The sequence below is a fragment of the Dermacentor variabilis genome, chromosome 1, assembly GCF_050947875.1.
Source record: "Dermacentor variabilis isolate Ectoservices chromosome 1, ASM5094787v1, whole genome shotgun sequence".
In the NCBI taxonomy this organism is placed as follows: Eukaryota; Metazoa; Arthropoda; class Arachnida; order Ixodida; family Ixodidae; genus Dermacentor; species Dermacentor variabilis.
Genome location: NC_134568.1, coordinates 132099001 through 132117692, shown reverse-complemented (window position 1 = coordinate 132117692; position 18692 = coordinate 132099001). Strand labels below are relative to the sequence as shown.

The following is an 18692-nucleotide window of genomic DNA, read 5'->3' as shown; positions in this document are numbered from 1 at the left end:
ACCATCCTGTGATTTCCAAGGTGCCGTGAAATGTTCAACTCAATTGAACCTTGGTGGGGGGAGGGGAGGAGGGGGTTGTTCTGTAAGTGTCCGGTTAAGTGGACATGTCTATTTCGTCTGCTGCTGAATTGGTGCTTGGCTGGGGTCGCCTGGCTACTTCTGACGCGAACCCCAGCCCAACCAATCAGAACTTCAACAGCAGACAAAATGGGCATGTCCACTAGGTGGACACTTACAGAATGAGCCCCCCCCCCCCCCCCCCCCCATGATGCGACACGGAAAACGTTTACGAGTTGGTCAGACACATTCAAGATAAGAATATGCGGATCGACAAGTACGACGCACCTGCTACAGGAACAGCGTACAACTGAATTGAGTGTTGCAGTTGCCCGGTCGTGTATGTCAGTTCGTGCTCTCAAGTGGGTTGGCTGGTGCTTACATACAACACGCATTTCTTTAAAGCGAGCTAAATTTTACAACAAGTCAGATTCTTTCCTTTTGCCTATTCTCGTAGCTGCGCTAGAAAAGGCAGCGCTCTTTATAGGGAATTGAAAGATGAAAGTGAGCAAAAGAAAACAGTGTCATGAAAGGTAACAAACATTCTATATTTTCTTCTTCTTAGGTGTCTTGTTAACGAAAAAGAATTTTGCTGAACGGGCCCTAGTCAGAGGCGCGTCCATCCCATATACGCGTTCACTTCTCGGTACCTGAGTGTGCCCTTCGCCAGGTATTCATCACGCAAACTGCTTCTGCTACACGCACAAATACTTTACAACGAGGTCGTGCCAGTGTCGCATACAGTGGCCCTGGCTGCGGACAGTTAAGCTCTGATTGAAATTGCTACCTCGAGAGTTTTCAGAGTAAGATCGACCGCACCCTGCTCACGTCGTGAGCATGACACTGGCAGCATCAGCAGCAGGGGACAGTGCTCAGGGCCGCCCGCACGCTCCTTGGTATACTGTCGCCTTGAGCGCAGGGCCTCGCGACTGCACCGACTGCCGCGCGGCCGCCAGCCGCGGAACAACGAAACCGGGGGGGAGCGTCAACCGCGCCGATAGCGCGCGCTTGGGTTAACCCCGCTACACGGTCCTGCGGGGCTCAGAAGTTCGCCGACGAAGGCGTGCTGTCCATGTCCTCAAGCCACGAGGCTGGGCTGGGCGGGAACTCGCCGTAGGTGTCGTCTCCGCGACCCGGGAACTGGTCGCTGGGAAGGCCGAAGTGGGGCCCCAGCTGACCTCCGGGACTGGCCGGGAAGTAGGACGAGGCGCCGCTGTGGCCCGACTGCTGGCCCGGGGAGCCCTCAGGGTCGCTGCCGGTCAGCCCGAACGGCTCAGAGTCCTCTGGTGCGGCAACCAGCATGGTGGAAGGAAACAGAGCGCGAGCGCCAGGGACGCCATGAGCCAGGGAGCCCGGGCGGTGAACGCAACGCGCGTATGTACAGCTCAGAGTTGGCAATAAAAGCAAGTGGGCGCGATTTCGTTAACAGTTCGCAGTTAGTTACGCGCAGAGAACTTTTCACCATCTTTACTGTGTTGGCATAGCTAAGCAGCAGGGGCGCGATCGGAGATATTTTGTTCGATACGCGTTCTGTTCAGTTGCTGCAACGTCACAAAGTTGCAGTATGCAAAATTTGTGACAGCAGGGCGGAGAGAACAGCCAATCAGGAAGCGGTGGCCTCCCCGGAAGTTTACTTCCGTCGTTTGTCGTCTGCTTGCGGACAGTATACTACAAAACGAAATGTTTCTCGTATTCCAAATGAATGAAATATTTATCTAAAAAAAAAAATGAATTTTTTCTTCTCAAGCCCAAACACGTTTTCAAATAGTAGTACGTGTGACTACTGCAATTTATAACTATTAGTTTCTGTGCGTCGTCCCCAGGTGGTGTCGCACATAGCGAGAAGAAAAACAAAAGAAAACGACGGGAAGAGTGGCGTACTTTTCAAGAGGCAGCGATAACATTCCAGTGGCTCGCTGGCACCGATGACGGGGTCGATTTCTCTGTACAACCAACGAATTATTTGTTTCGAGAAACAAAAACGACGCCGGAATTCACTTTCTGCAATTTCTTCAAACGCGTTTCGCACCGCCACCCGCTCTCCTCCTTCCTCTAGAAACGCCAGCGCAACAACCTAAGTTTCCAACGGAAGCGCCATTTTCTCGAATTAAACTATGGATTGGATTCAAACGTGCCATGCCGCAGCCGCCTGTTGGATCCAATCCAATCCACCAGACGCGCCATGCGAAGCCGTATGATCGCTCCAAACTTCCCAGCTCCCGTCGGGTTCGGCACCTAGCAGACGAAATGCTCGGCGGGAGGATGATTGACAGGAGCGTGTCGTCATTTTGACGTCACCAAAACCGTGGCCGCGCCCCGCGGCTGGCGACGTCGGCGCGCAGCAGGCCAATCGCGCGCGCCGGTAACCGAACGAACGTGCCGAACTATCTCCGATCGCACCCCCTGAGCGCTGTTTCAAGGCTAGGCAGCCGCGAAGTTCGGACTTGATTTTGGACTTGATTTCCTCGTCTAATAGTCAACGTTTTCCCACCGGGGAGAATGTTGGCTATGATCATGTTTTAGGAACAAGATTCTGAAAGCACACCGGTATAAGTTGATTAAGTGTGGTCCTTTAGCGTGTCTTTAACGTTCCAGCTCGTAGACTAGGCTCATGAAGGGATACGACACTTTTCTGCAATATTGATAACTGATTTATTTTGCATAAGGCTACTTCAAATGTTTTCTTGTTTGATTTTATTCGAATGAAAGGCGCCCTGTCAGCTGTGCAGGTGGTAGCCCCTAACCATTCACCAGCGTCACAGCATTGCCGTGAAGTGCACGTCGCAAGCGCCATTTACCGCGGAACTCCGCGCGAGCTATTTCAATTTGGGGTCATTCCACGGCCAAATCAACCAACGTTTTTTCGACCGTCACAGATATAGTCGAAAAAATTTCCATGTGCTTTATGAAGTTAGAAACATATTCTCCACGTTTATATATAGTTTTTGCCAAAACATTTCTAGCAATTTCGCCAATATTTATTGTTCTTGCCCAGCTGTTTATTATTATTATTAGATATGGAAACATACAAACACACAAAGGAAAGAGGGAGTGAGCAAGCCGACAACTACCACCGGGAGGGACACAACGCCTGCCTACACTTTCGAGAGCTGAGCTGGAAAGCACCAATCAATTTTTTTTTCAAAGGCATGTTGTGCTATGCAGACATTCAGATGTTGTGTAAGTAAGGCAGTGAAGTGGTGTGACTCCCAAGATAGCTAATTTTTCAAATATTTGAATACTTCGAGTGCTTTCGGCACCGGCATAAGCGAATGAAATTGCAATGTTTGAATTTTTTCCTCGGAGCGCAGGAAAATTCAGAAGCGCACATTACATATAGAATGGTAGCACGTTTTAGATAGTATAACCGAAAGATATTTGAATGTTTGAAGGTTTGGTATATCTCCTGAGAAATAGCTGTAACATTCAGTTTTTTTTTTTTGGCAAAAAGTTTCGCTTTCAAGGTCAAAATGCTACTTTGGTGGTCAACCGAGAAATATAGATGATACATCATTAGATAGCTCTACATGTCTGCTATGAATATGAGAAATTACAAGAATGTATTGTTTCATAAACTCGAAAAATTATTTTTACAATTTTATTTTACAGTTTTTTTAAGGCGATCGGCTAAACCTTCAAAGCTTCAGATGTTTTTGGCTATATACCATGTCAACCGAGCTACCATTCTATAATTATTAGCGCCTTCTGGATTTTCCTGCGTTATGAAAAAAAATTCAGGCTTGGAAATTTTACTCGCTTTTGCCGCTGCCAAACGCACTTAAGGTATTCAAATATTTGAAAAATTGGCTATTTTGGCAAGCTACACAATTTCATTGTTTTGCCATACACACCATTTGAACAAGTCGATCATACAATGTGCCTTTGAAAAAAAAAGTTGATTGATGCCTTCTAGCTCAGCTGGGCAGGACAAAAAAATATGTTGAAAATTTCTCACCTGTATTTGTGATGTTGAAAAAAAAAGACGCTGGTTGATTTGGTGTGGAATGACCTTTTAAAAGGCAAGTTGGTACGACATTCTGAAGGCTAAACAGCGCGAGAACATGCAGACTAGACATTCACGCATACACCACTTATCTACAATACACACGCTGGCAGTACTACCAGCAGATACTGCCATTAGTACTGCCAGCTGTGCTCTCACCACTATTCCTCTCTGTGTCTTAACGAAGTGACCGCGTCTTCTCGCGCTGCTCAGATGCGAGAATCAATCAATCAATCAATCAATCAATCAATCAATCAATCAATCAATCAATCAATCAATCAATCAATCAATCAATCAATCAATCAATCAATCAATCAATCGGCACTGAGTCAGAAGAGGTATCAGACCAGGCTGTGCATACCTGGGTGGTCTTTGACGTCTCGCTTGATGGTGGCGCCGGACGAGGAGCGGAAGAAGTCTCCCCAGCGGGTCTTGCCGGCGTCCTTCTTGAGGCGCTTCTCCTTTGCGCGCCGGTTCTGGAACCAGACCTGTACGACGCGCATGTCGAGCCCAGTGTCTTGCGACAACTGCTCGCGCACGTGGCGCGCCGGCTTGGGGCTGTTGTTGTAGGCGCTCTTGAGCGTCTCCAGCTGCTTGGCCGTGATGGTGGTGCGCGGCCGCTTGCTGGAGCCCTCGCGCGCCTTGGCCGCTTCGTAGTCGGCCTTGCAGACCAGCTTGTTGTCTTCCATGAGGTAGAACTCGTCGCCCGTGTTCAGCTGCCGCTTGCACAAGATGCAGGCGAAGCAGTGCAAGTGGTACACGTTGTCCTGCGCTCGGCGCACCACTTGCGTCGGCGGAATGCCCAGCTCACAGCCAGCGCACTTGGTGCCGTATCGCCTGCGCGGAAGTGCACCGTTATCCAGCATCTGGTACAGGTACCACACGCGGGTTTGCTTTGAACTACAGCGAAGCGTTGGCTAGGTGCTATGCGTGTTTGCAATTATGGTGCTTTAGCTACGCCTTCACTTCAACCGTGTCTTGAACCCCGCGACCACATCGGCGTCATTAGCAGAACACATGGACAATAATTCTACACGTGAACGAATGTTTGATGAAATACCACAAGTACCCCTAGTGCGCAAAATTGTGGCTGCTGAGACATATGGGGGAAAAATGCTGGTTTTACAAGCGAGTTGCTGCCTTCCTTACCAGTTCTGTTCGGAGCAGCTTTCATGGCCAAAGCAGCGCTGTGCATAGCCCGCTAATGAAAGGTGAATTTACGTAGGCCTTCTATACTTGCAGCATACTGTTATAACATTCTGAACCGTATTGCACACCTACAATGGACGAATTTGACGCTTTTCTACGGGCACGAAATGGAATAAAAATGTAATTAACGGCGAACAAATAGAAAATGAGTGACAGGGAAAATTCGGTTTAAATTAAAAATTTTGGGGTTTTACGTCCCAATACCCCGATCCGATTATGAGGCACACCGTAGTAAGGGACTCCGGAATAATTTGGAGCATCTGGAGTTATTTAGTGTGCATCAAATCCTTAGTAGACGGGTGTTTTCGCATTTCGCCCCCATCGAAATGCGGCCGCCGTGGCCGGGATTCAATGCCGCGACGTCGTGCTTACCTGCCCAACGTTTTAACACCAGACAACGATAAGTTTGCTCAAACCCTGCCCTCACTTGCTTTGGCCTTCAATTCTCACAGCGGTCGACAAGAACGACAGCAGGTGCAGGTACCCTTTAGGCAGAGAGTTTCTGACAACGAGGGGCCGATATAGAACTGCGTAGGGCGCCACACGATCCTTCTCCACCTGTTCAAGCGTGTTTGGGTGCACGATTTCCCGCGTAGCCACGCCAAATGTACCCCGCGTCAAGCGACATGTAACGTGCTAACGTAATTCGGCGTCGGCTCCTCCACTTCACGCCGCGCAATGACAGTGGCGCTGTATTTCTCTAACCGTATCCCACAGCGTATCTGCTTTAGTCGGCACTCACAAGGAGCACATTTCTGTCACCTCTCTACAGCTCGGAAATAGTGTAGCGTGAAAGGGACGTCGGTGCCGGCCAACCAGAAAAAAGAATAGAAAAAGAAAAACAATTTAAGAAGAAAAAGAAGGCGTCATATTTGGTCGCTGCGTAAACGCAGAGGCGCGCACCTCATGGTACGAACCGAAGGAGTGCCGTCAGGCGCTCGGTTACGCGCGCCATAGTACTCGTGCGGCATCGGGCATGACGCAGGCGAGCGCAGGTTCTTGCTAGATCGAACGGGCACGCGCAGCTGTCGGATGGGCCTTCGCGACGGCCCGCTGACGCGTGGCGCTGGGACGCGTCAAAGCGGCCCCTGCGCAAGAGCCAGCACGCGCGCGCGCTCACGCAGAGCAGGAAGCCAGACGTGTAAACGCGCCAGCCCCATAAACAGAAAAGGGAGGGTGGCGTCCGCGCGCTGCGCCGCCAAGCGATCGGACGGAGGGAAGCCGGGCGGCGCTCTCGCAGCGTTGGCCGACTCGGTGGCGGCCGCCCCCGCGCCCAAACCGCAGCGTCGCTCTGGAGCTAGCGTTTCGACGCGGCAGATGGCGACGCAGGCGCCACGCTCCGTTGGGCGCGTGACCGCCTCGTTCATTGCCTCCCCCCCCCCCCTTCGCTCTGTCTTCTCCCGCTTTCGTTTCTCTTTTGCTTTTCTGCCTCGTTTCGCGTGAGCCCGTATATGTAGTGTGCGCATCCCAACCCTGGCATGCACGCGACTTTGTTCGGAGGCGGCGCTGTTCGCGCGGTTATTTATAGCGGATGTGCGAGGCATCGCTGATCCGTTCTGCGGATTAGCGCGGCACATCATCGTTCTAATCTCCGCGCAGCCCGGCCTCGACCCACCATCCGCGCCGCCTCAACACTACCAGGCAGGACGTGTGAGTGCCAGAAAGCCACGTGACTATAGGCACGCATTAGCACGATTCCATAGGGCGAGGGCACGATGCTTTGAGCACATCGAAACGCTTTGCACAGCGCTTGCCCAGTAATCTTACCATGCTTCGCGAGGACATCGCATTACTGAAAAGAGCGAAGAAAAGAAAAAGAAAAGAAAAATAAAGCCTACTGGTTGGCCTCCTTGAAGCCCGTTCCACTACCCCCCCCCCCCAGAAGCAAAAAGAACAAATAAATAATAAACAATAAGAAAGAAAACGTTATGAGGGTGCGTTGTGATGTATGCGGGCGATATGCGTGCCGACAGTAACGTTTACTTTCTTTCGTTAAGTTATAGTATTTTCTTCACGTTTCAAAAGCCATAACCTGTGGTTGGTTGCCGAACATTCATATAAGAAAGAGAATTACTACAGTTCACTTTCGCCAACTTTTGTGAACATTTAAGTTGTTATCTGACTCTTTCTAATATACATAGCGCTGACTAATCACAATGCGCACACCCGTGAGCAAAAGTATACGGACCAGGGAGCGCGCGATAAAGCCGATTCTTTTATCTGTCTGTGAATGCAACTTGAAACTCAGGACTGCAGTCCAAACTTGGCATTGCCAACTTTCCAGTGTACTCGTCAATTTCAGTTTATGCACGTTAATTACGAAGAAATTCAGTTTTTTTCGGCGACCCTGTGGTCTGTGTCGATCTTATTACCGGACATGCAAGTTACTGGGCATCTTTCGCATCATGATCTTCATTGCTTCAACAAACAAACAAACAAACAAACAAACAAACAAACAAACAAACAAACAAGAGAGAGAGGAAGAAAGAAGAGAAAAAAAAACGAAACAAATAAATTGAAGATAATGTTTCGCTTGGCGTATCATTAAGTCTCACAGACTCCACAGGACACATGCTAACGCGAAAGGCAGACAGGACATAAAGAGAAAAGGACAGGATGGGCTGGTTATTGCCTTTTTGTGGTCTATATTCCTCTCGCGTCACTTCTTACCGTGTATACCGCTACAAACACCCTAAGCAAGAAGTTTTAATGAATGAGAAGTTCCCTGTGATGCGTCCTTCGTCATGACATCGTCCTACCTTATGACGACTGAAAAATAAGTTGCTCGAATACATCCGCACACAGCCGCCAGTTTCGAGCGAAACTGAATGAAGTGGAAGGAGAAGTATATTGATTTCTTGTGAAATAAAGAAAGGACAGTCGAGGTGCTACGAAAGATGTTCACTTTCTTCGCAAATGCCAGTGCAGTTTAAAAGAGTAATAAAAAAAAAAAAACAGGTGAGAAAGCTGTGACGGCTCAAATTCTCCGTCGTACCTAGTGGGTCGTAAACTAACGCTTCTGCAGCGTCTCCGACAAGCAGACGCTCACTTTGGTGCAGAGCTGCGACTCGTAAGACAAAGTAAGACGCAGAGCAAGGAAGAGCGCGCTGCGAGACGGCCACGTAGGCTTACGTGAAACGGCGAAAAAAAAAAGTAAACGAGAAAGAAAAGAAAACGAAACAACGGCGCCGCCTTTTTGACGGAGCGGGAACGAACTACAGAATAAAAAGACCCCTGCTGCAGCCCGGTGAGAAGAAAAGAAATAGCCTCTATAAATAATACCCCTCCTAGCCCCTTCCTTGCCATTTCAGACTATCTGAGCGTAGATTTCTTATTCTGTTTTTGTTCTAACTTATTTACTTCTCGTAGTTCCTGTGCCTTCGTAAGGCTTGCTTCCGTTGCAGCCCTTCCAGCTGCGAACATGTGACTGCACGGTTGTTTGTCTAACATTTGCAGAGCCTAGACCTGAGACAAAGATAAACAATTGCAAAACGTAGACAAAAGGATACCGTTAAAGAAAATAAACGAAGATGAAAGGAATATAGAAAGGGCGACACCGAGAAAAACGGAAGAGTAATCATTTTAATGCACGCTGGATCCTGGGGATTCAGCAGCAGGGGAAGGAGGAGCGCGGCGCAGATACCCCACCCCTCCCTTCGAGCATTCGAACTGCGCTCGTCCTATTGGGAAAGAAGGAGGAGAAGGAGGCAGAGGGAAAAAAAAGAAAGAAAAGGCGACAAGCGTTATCACCTTGCGTGCTCCATCGTAGCGTGACACGGAATGGAAAAAGAAACAATAGGTGTGATCGAGAAGAGCAGTGTGAACTAAAACAATGTGTATACAGTGCAGTTGTTCTCGAGTTCTTTCTTTTTATTGCGTATGTTCGTCTGTCGCTCTCACGGCGACAATGGAGGAGTCACTGTTCACATTTTGCCGAGTTGGAGCCTCTTGCGATGGCTTTCAGTGTCGAAAAATGAAAAGCTAACCGTACAGAACACCATGTCCATCACGTGCTTTTATAAATATACATTTATGCAATCTGTAGACTTTGTGCAACATGTTACAGACTGACTTATCTCTGTATATATCTTTTTCTGTTTGATTACACATAACTTACTGAAAGTGTGAGGCCTTCACTCTCTGAATTATTTATGTGGCCAACATAGACTTTAGGCCTTGTAAAGATTTACTGTCTATGGAATGTCTATAAACAGTCCGTGGGCTATACAATCTGTAAATAACACCCGGATGCGGTACCTCACGTACTGCAACGCATACGTACATGAAGGCTCTCTACGCTTTTTAGGGCCAGTAGTTATCTAGTACTATCGTTCACCAAAACGAAATCGTAATCGGATGGAAGATAAGATCGGCACAACGTTTTTGTCTGCGCTCGGTGGCTACGAAAGTATCCATTGAACTGCAAGCTTTCCGTAACCCTCCTCTTGCATCGGCTTTTGAGTGAAAAAAAAAAAAAAAGAAAACGGTGCGCTGGGTCGGTTTCGAGAAAGATCAGCGGCAGTGAAGACGCCCGTTTCAGTAATCTCTCTAAAGAACATGCACTGCCATGCAGAGTACTTTTCTTCCTCTTTCGTTTCATCAAGGAATAAGCTTAACATGGCTACATCGAAGTGGCCTTTCTTTACACTACACGCTGACAGACTAAACGGCATACTAAGCCCGCGATAAAAAAGCGGCTAGACGTACTTGAAGAAGTCGTCCTTGCAGTAGACGTGCCCATTGCGAGCGAAGCACTTGTTGGCCAGCTGCGCCTGGCAGTCGGCGCACTTGAGGCAGCGCGCATGCCACGACCGCTCCAGCACCTTGAGGATGAACCGGTCCAGGATGGGTTTCTCGCAGCCGGCGCACTTAGGGATGCTCGCTGCACACATACACAGAGAGCGGAAATGCCGAGCTGACAAAACTGCTGCACTGTGCGGTATAGTCACTGGAAAAGAGTAAAGCTACTCTTCGACGCACCCTATGAGAGGACTCTCGCTTACCGGTGTACTCGAAATCGTGCAAGTGCTGTTCCTCGCACATCTTGTTTTGACCCCCACGAGATGGCAGACATCGCCCCAAATGGGGAAATAGAGTAGGAGGGCACACGTTGGTGCCACTATCCTGGCCAAGCAGCTCTTCCTTGCTACATCCACGCTGTTTGCAAATCTAACCTCGGCTCAACGCTGTACAGAGCGGCAAGTCGGCGACCCTGTGTGTAGGGCGACCTAATAGTGAGGAAAGGTCTACTTTCAGTATTTTGCATATCCCCTAGTGTACGAGTGGCGCAGAAGACAGGGCAGGTTCTGCCTTGCTTTATCCTGTCTTTCTCGTGGCATGTAGGGTGTAAAACCGAAGCCTAGTATTGACCAACTTGGGACAATTGTCGCTGATTTCCGCGGAGTTGTCGCGGAAGTCAGTAAACGTAAAAGTGCGGATGTGCCACTAAAGTACTTGTCTTTTGCTATCTATGAGATGAAAACGAAGCAAATAGATGCGCGGATATACGTCTGCGTGTAAAATTTGTGCTCGAACGCCAGATACAGTACAGCTTCCGCGAATACGGAATCCGCAGTGACGGCGTCTCAGTGCCGTGTGCGCTATGGCAATTGTTCTACATTCCCATTAAATAAATAAATGCTAGGAGCAGTATGAAGTCTTGTGCGTGAAGCAAAGGAGAGTCACATGTATATTCCCAAATCAACAGCTGCATCTTACGTCGTGTGAATAAGGACGCTTCGCGCATAGTTCATGAACTACCAGCATTGTCGATAGCCCAAAAACCTCTGAAAAAAACTAGAGACCAAACAAAGCTATATTTTTTTAGATAGTGTAAGTTTGCTTGCTGTAATTAGCGCTATTGGTTTGAGTAGGGAGTTGAATACTGATTTAAACAGTTCTACGACATATAAGTACACATGAAACTCCAGGGACAACTTTGCTGGCTACAGTTTTATCCAACGATACCAAAGGCTCGCCAGCCGCAGTTATGGACGAAACAAACAAAATGGTTGATTGGGGATTTCATCGCCCTTCATCCAATACAAAACATTCGAGTTTAACGCAGAGCTTTCCCGCAGAACAACAGTGCTAGCGGCAAAGTGCTATTACCGCGAGCGTGTGGCAATGTGGTCCGGCACTGTCAGGCTGGTGCGCCGCATACAGTGACAGTTGGTGACTGTTTTCGAGTACGACTGTTTATATATGCTTCTTCATTCCGTGCGATGAGCGTCTGCCTGGTAATTGGTAATCACACATGCCAGTAGGGAATGGACTGTGATTCATTAGTAAAACAAATCGCTCCACCCAACTGCGATCAAGCCTGTCAGAAAAAAAAAAAGAAAAAAAAATGTGCGTTTAGGTATACGTGCTTCGGGCGGGCATGCCAACTCGCCACGCTCGACAAACCAGGCGAGAAACGGTTTCATCTTGCGTAAGCGTCTATTTACCGCTGTACCGGGAGCAGCTCGTTAGGGAAGGCGAGTTGGGGTAACTTGTCCCCGACGTGCTGAGCAGAACGAAAAGCATTTGCAAGACACAGCGATGAAGAATCGTAACATATGCTGCCCTTGACAAACAGGGGGCAATAACTGACCAGAACACTGAGATGCATGAGGCGCGTTCCGCGCGAATACGTTACCACTTCCCCTTATTATAGTTATTTCACTGAACTTGTACCTAGCGATGCAGCATTTACAAACTTTAATGCGATATTTAAGTGCATGCCTGCTCTGCCCTTTTCGTTCACTCTTTTGGAGACGCACCTGTTAGTCTGTTGGCATAAGGAATCTTCGAAGTGGCATCTACACAACCAAATAGCGTTCTCTGGCGATTCTCAGAAAGCAAGCTACAATACTTTAAAACGGAGACCGTACCTAAGCACGCTACACAGCTTAGCTTCCACCTATGCTTGAATGAAGTTGCACAAACCGTATTTGCTAAACTAAATTCGCAAACTTCAAACCACGTGAAATGTCTCAGAAAGTTTGCAATAATACGTTAAAAACTGTGGCACATTCACTGCTGTTAAGCGCATCTTAACAATTACAAGCTCGCTCGTCAAGTCGGAAAATCTGCGTACGCCACGAGCAATTCTCTTCTCTCCCGTGATGTTTATCACACACTCACAGAAACATACACAAGAAAGGAGACACCTAGGAATTAGGAAGTACTAGCGATCGGTACGCACGCTGAGTGAAACGCTACGGACAGAGATGAGTGTATAATAACAAGAACTGCCTGGCTTGGCGCGATTCGGAAACAGTAACGAGAGCAAACAGCAGGGTGGAATGTCACTTTCTCGCGAGTGCACTCTCCGAGAGACAGAGAGCGAGAGACAGGCGGCAAACCGAAGAAGGCGGGTGCCAGCCAGGGCGTAACGAGACGAGTTGTCACTGCGAGACGGGTCTCGACCCCTTGACGGGATCCGCAAGGGGGCACACCCGCGACGACGGCCCATCTCGGCTAGACGACGAGACCGCAAGCGTAATCGGCGGGGCCTGATCCGGTTAGCGCGCGCGGCCCCGACGTCGTCGTCGCGGCATCAACGACTCGGCACTGGACGACAGCAACATAATCTTCTCTCCGCGGTTCGTTCCGCCGCGCGCGCCGCGGGGACGAAGCCGCAGTGACGTGCCGAGTTGCCGGCCACCTTGTTAGCCCCGGGCCCAACGATGAGAGGGCACCGCTCCGGGCAGCTTCTCTCCCCGCCGCTCCTTAATTAGATCAAGTCTGCCGCTCTGTGAGCATTGCCCAAAGGCCAAACACGGCGCTCAGCGGAGCCAGCGCTGCCGTAGCACAAAGAGTTATTCAACGCTCAGTCCGAAAAGAACAACGAGGGGAGTTTGTCTAGCGGTAGCTCTTCCTTCCAAAGGAGAATGTTTTCCGTCCTTGTATTCAACGGTGATGGAAATACCGACCCCGGCTCCCCCCCGCCTTCATTTCGCGCTTATTTTTGTGCGTCAAAGAAAACAAGGTCAACATCGGCGTTTGCCCAACACATAAGCGTCCTCTTTTTGTTTCTCCTCTCTCTATTTTTCTCGCGTTTCCCCCGTCGTCTCGGTTCGGCGGAGAAATAGAATTCGTGGCCCTTCGGGCTCCACCGCCTGTCAACGAGCAGTGTCTTCTTGTTCGGGCGTCAGACTAACTGCAAATGTCAATATGCTCAACACTCGAGTCCTGACGGCGATGATCGAGAGACCGCGTCATTGCAATTCTCTCTCTCTCTCTCTTATTATTATTGTTATTATTATTATAGTTTTTTGCTTCTTGTCTCAAAGCGAGAGGGCGCAACTGGTAACGGTGAATTTGACGATCGAAGTGTTTAAGCCGGCAAAAAAAAAAAGAAAAAAAGGGACAATGTAAAGTATAGAGAAAGGAAGGAGAGTGGATGGAAGACTGGAATGCCGGGGCGGGGGGCGAGGAGGGGCGATGTATAAAAGAGAGCGCGAGTGCTGGTGGCTATGCATTAGGAGAGGGCCGTGAATGATCGTTCCGATTGAGGGGACACTTTTCGATGGTAAAGCGGGTGGAGATAAAGCCCGGGAGGACCACCAGCAAAGGGCAACCCGCGCTTAGAAGGCGGTAATCACAAATTACGGGGAGAAAAGGGGGGGGGGATGTGGCGAAGAGGAAGGGGGCGAAGGCAGTTAGCGTAATTGAATAAGCAAACAAGCCTAAACTGAATTACGTCCCTCGGTGCAGGCCGCTCATTTGCAGGCATCCGCGCCGGTTTTTACATCACTGTGGGACCGAACACCCTCCGGTGTAACGCGGACGGCTGGCCGTGTGGCTCGACGGCTGAAAGAGAACATGCATGGGGCGGGAATAAAGGGAGGCAAAAAAGAAAGAAGGCGGGGAGGCATCGGGGAGCAAGTGCGCGCAAAGTGCACGAGCGGATCGTAGATGCGTGACGCTTCGCCTCGAAAGTCCGCTGCTCCGTACATTTTCCGCGGAGCGCGAAGAGAAAGAAAGAAGGAAAAAAAAAAGAGAAGGATGACGTTGGCGCTACAAGTATTAAACCGCGCAAGTCGACAGTTGTAGTGGGTCTTCGTAGTCTACAACCAATGCAGTAAAGTATCCCCTTAAAACGTGAATTTCTTCTTTTTTTTTCCTCTCGATTATTTCAATTTTATTTTCTTTTTTTAGTCCTCGTGGTCTACACCGATGGCGTGCATGCCCAGTATTAACATTTGACATTGCTTCAGTTCAAATGCTTAGTGTTATTATTTGTTGTTTATTAACTTCTGAGAAACAGTAAGGTAGGGCTACATCAGAGCCGGCTATTCTAAAATTCTTATCGTTATCTTATTGATGATTGCACTTTATCACCGAACACTTCCATCGCTTCAGTTTAAATGCTCATTCTAGTCATTATCCCATTATTATTATTCTTACTTTCCCATTATCTTTAGACGAAATTCTTACAACGGCTTGCAGAGATTCTTGCATCGTCCTCTCCTGTCACATACGTTCATAGTTATCTTAGCAGCTATCAAAAATACGCCATCGGTGAAAATGCGAAGTTTTCGACACAAGCTCGCTGTGGTGCTATCCCTCCAGATGCAAATCCAGGACAGCTTCAGGAAAATGGGGGGGGGGGGGAAGAGGGCACACCAAAAATTTAGACAACTAGCGAGGAGGATGGGTCGGCTGCAAGCTAAATACTATCGACGGTGAGTGCCGGCATATCATGTCCTAGAGGTGGGGGAGGGGGCGGAACAGTTTGTTGGGGGTCGCCCGGGCCCCCACTGACCTTCCTTTAACCCCTCCTGTGTGTAAACCAGATACGTACGGAAGGGCCAATAACCGACCTCACGATGAATTTCCCAACGCGACTGTTTCCACAAGGGATCCATGCTGGTAGCTTGTCTTAGCAGACCGAAGGGCCACTACTGTACCAAGTAGATTTTTTTCACTTTTCATTTTCTTTTTTTTTTCTTGACAGTGACATGCTGACTTAACCGCGGAGATGAAGGAGCAGGGAGGTGAGGATATAACGTGCACACAACAGGTTTCGTCACAGGCACAAAATCGAAACATTCGATTGAGCTGTGTTGATAAATTGCAAAGAATTATTTAGCAGTCTGACATATTTAGTGTTCCACTTTGGTGCAGGAACGCAGTCGAGCCCACCCAGTATCTTTAATCGGCACGCACTACGAAAGCAGCTATTCGACGGAACAGCGTATTCGCTAGACGTCCGCCACACTGCGTAAAAGAGAACACGATGTCCCACTCGCTCTCACTGTTGAGCCGTGGAAACCCCGCGCGAAACAGAACGTGTAGCTTAGCTGGGGGTTCGGTGACGCTGCGCAGGTAATAAATTTCAGTACCATCGTGAAAGACGCATTGTATAAAGCACCAATGAAATAATATTATGGCTGTTGGGATGTAAAAAAAGGTATTGATTAGTCACGTGTGAGAGTTAGTAATGGAATGGGATTTATAAGTGCTAGCACGAGTGACCGCAAACGTGCACTTGAAAATTTAGCACGAAAGACGTACACAGAGTCAGGAAGACATAGCCATAATTTCTTCGTGCACGTTCGCTGTTTAGCCGCTTCAATGTCAGTGACAGTTCGGAGAACATATACAGCGGTTGACACAGAAGCAACTTAGGACGACGCGAGTACATCTTATGTGTGTACTGGTGAGAGGCCTAAAGAGTTGAAGCGTGGTAAGTTCCCGAACTAATTACCAAAGCTGCAATAAACGACTTTTCGTAGAGGGCGAATGCCGCTGCAGCCGGCCTTCTTGAGGTTGATAACAGCCTTCGTGTTAACTTTTGCAAGCTTTAAGGAACTCTGAAGACTCCGGCGTCGGCTAATCAAGGCTGGCATTTGGAAATTTTTGTTAGCCTTTACGGGATCGCTCTCGACTGACTCTCTTCTTTTTGCATGAGTACTGAGAATTTGCACTAGATCCGTTAAACTATTTATTTATTTATTTATTTATTTATTTATTTATTTATTTATTTATTTATTTACCCTCAGTATACATTCAATCTCATGAGACTCGTAGAGGCCAAACAGCGTTTAAAGAAATAAACAGCAAACTGAAATAACACTGGACAGTGTTACAGCATCATACAACTTTACTTGAAAGCAACGTAAGCTAACAATGCTGGGCAATGAAAGTAGGAATGCGAAACTGTTGAATGCATGCAGGGCCGCAAATTTGAAGTGCAAGAGAAGAAACAACCGAACCAAGTTGGTAAAACGGGAGAAAAACGACGCGCTGAAAACGCAGTGAAGTTAAACTTGGACTCCCTCTGGTTCTTAGAAATGATCATAAATATCAATGCACGAACATATTTGTGCTACACCACCGCCTGAAGTCGAACCGGTGACCTCGTACTCGGTAGCAAAACACTATAGTAATTGAACCTCTGCGGCCGGCATTGACGTGTATATACAAGCAAGTATAGGTTCACTATCAGTAAACTTCTTTTTTAGCGCTCAAACGCGTTAGTAAGTTATACTTCTGCAAAATAAAACAAGGAAGTTCATCTTAAGGTAGGAATTGATCTACTTTGATGAAATTTTGGGGTTTCACGAGCCGAAAGCCACGATATGATTATTAGACACGCCGAACTGATGGACTCCGCATTATTTTCGGCCTCCTGGGGTTCTTTAACGTGCACCTGAATCTATAAGAACATGAGCGGTTTTTTATTTCGCCCCCCATCGAAATTCGGTCGCCGCTGCCGGTATCGAGTCCGTGACCCCGAGCTCGGCAGCGTAACGCCATAGACAATGGGCTACCGCGGCGTGTTCGTAGTAAGAGCGAGCTCGGTAAGAAAGAAAAACACGGAACATCGAAAGATGAGTGATGACACCACCTTGAAGTTCCCGCACCAACCTCTCAGCGACGCCATGGAAAAATTTTTACTGCGCGAAAAAATTTACTGCATGGAAAAAAATTTACGGCGCGGGCACGACAGTGCCCGCACCGCGGTTTCAGCAGAATGTTCAAGAAAATATTCGTTAGGAATTGGTATTTGTAATTGTTAGTAATACACATTTTCTCTCCTTGTGTACAAAAATAGAGTTTTGCAAGGATATTTTAGTAGTCTAAGGGGTAAATAAAGTGCACGTCCTTTAGTATCCATTTAAGCTGCGTATTCGGTAAAGCCGCGCAACGGTGGCTCTGTGGCGGTGGTGTTGCGCTGCTGAGCGAGAGGCCGCGGTTACAATTCCCGGTCGCGTCGACCGCATTACGAAGAGGGGGGGGGGGGAGCAATGCAAGAACGCCTGTGCGCCGTGCATTGTAGTGCACGCTACAGAACTCGGGGTGGTAAAAATTAATCCGGAGAACTCGATTTTGGAGACCCTCATAGCGGACTGGTCAGTTTTGGGACGTTGAAAACCTCAATGTAATTAAGTTAATGCTTGGAAAGAGTCAGGAGAAAGACGGAGCCCTTTTGTTTATAAAGCAGCAGCCGGCCCTACGGGATGAAAAAAAAGATACGTTAGAGACGTGCTGAACTAGTGTGCGGATAATTCAGAGTTTGTGCATATGTGCTGCCACGGGTCGATTGTGTGCTCGGGGTCAACCTATAGGAATTGAGCACGAGCTCCACTCACTAAACCGCACCGCGCCGGCTCTATAGTTCCTGAGCGGCGCCGGCATAAACGGTGGTTCGCTTCAGCCTTGACGTCACGGAAGTGACGAAGCAAATTTCATGACGCGTTATATAACAAGTGCTTTTTGAGTAGGACAGCGGCTTATTTCCCACTGTACTCTTCGGTTGTCACTGAATATGCGGAGTGTGAACACCGTGGTTAAAACTATTATGGTAGTTGCCTTCAAGGCCGTGGGCTTCAATACTTTCAGGCATTGGCTGGCAGATATACGCAGGGAACGTCAAGTCACGAACGAACTGTTTAGTGCGCAAGGTCATGCCCTCGAAACAAATATATATATACATAATATACACATATACATTCAGCTATGTCAAGAACGGTGAGCATGGTAGGCGGTAGTCCGGTCGAATGACGCGGCCAAAAGCAGTGACCTGCAGTAGACTTACAGCAGAGACTGATAGTAGGGACTCAGGGCTGTTTAGCCATAGCTTCAGAGCCGAAGCGTACATGTGAGGGCCTCTAATCGCTAAAGCGCCGAGTTTGACTGCCGCATTTGAAGTAATAGCTACAAAATGCAATTTAATATGTTTGGCTTTATAGTATTTGCTCGGGAAAAAATGCGCTGTTATTCGCGTCTATCTTTGGCGGAAATAAAAAGATGTCGAATTACAGCGCGCAGTCATAAAAAGGAGTCTCAGGTAGTACGGCGGTAGCCACCCGCCCCGCCACCTTGAATTAGCGATCGTTTTCCGGCTGTGCATTGTGTTCACATGAAATTAATGGCGCCACGACTATTCTCTCTCTTTCGTCTAGTCTCGGTCACAATAAACGAGCGA

General features: G+C 48.3%; 1 protein-coding gene across 1 annotated transcript in view; it reads right to left on the bottom strand.

The window, feature by feature from the left end:
• Positions 1 to 270: 270 nt before the first annotated feature.
• Positions 271 to 18692, bottom strand: part of Lim3 (Lim3 homeobox protein) — a 156732-nt gene continuing 138310 nt past the window's right edge. Inside the window, exons 2-4 of the mRNA XM_075695803.1 lie at positions 9977 to 10151; positions 4422 to 4897; positions 271 to 1340 (exon numbers count right to left, since the gene is read on the bottom strand). Coding sequence (XP_075551918.1) covers positions 1099 to 1340; positions 4422 to 4897; positions 9977 to 10151 — 893 coding nt within the window. The 3' untranslated portion in view covers positions 271 to 1098. The remainder of the gene's footprint in view (positions 1341 to 4421; positions 4898 to 9976; positions 10152 to 18692) is intronic.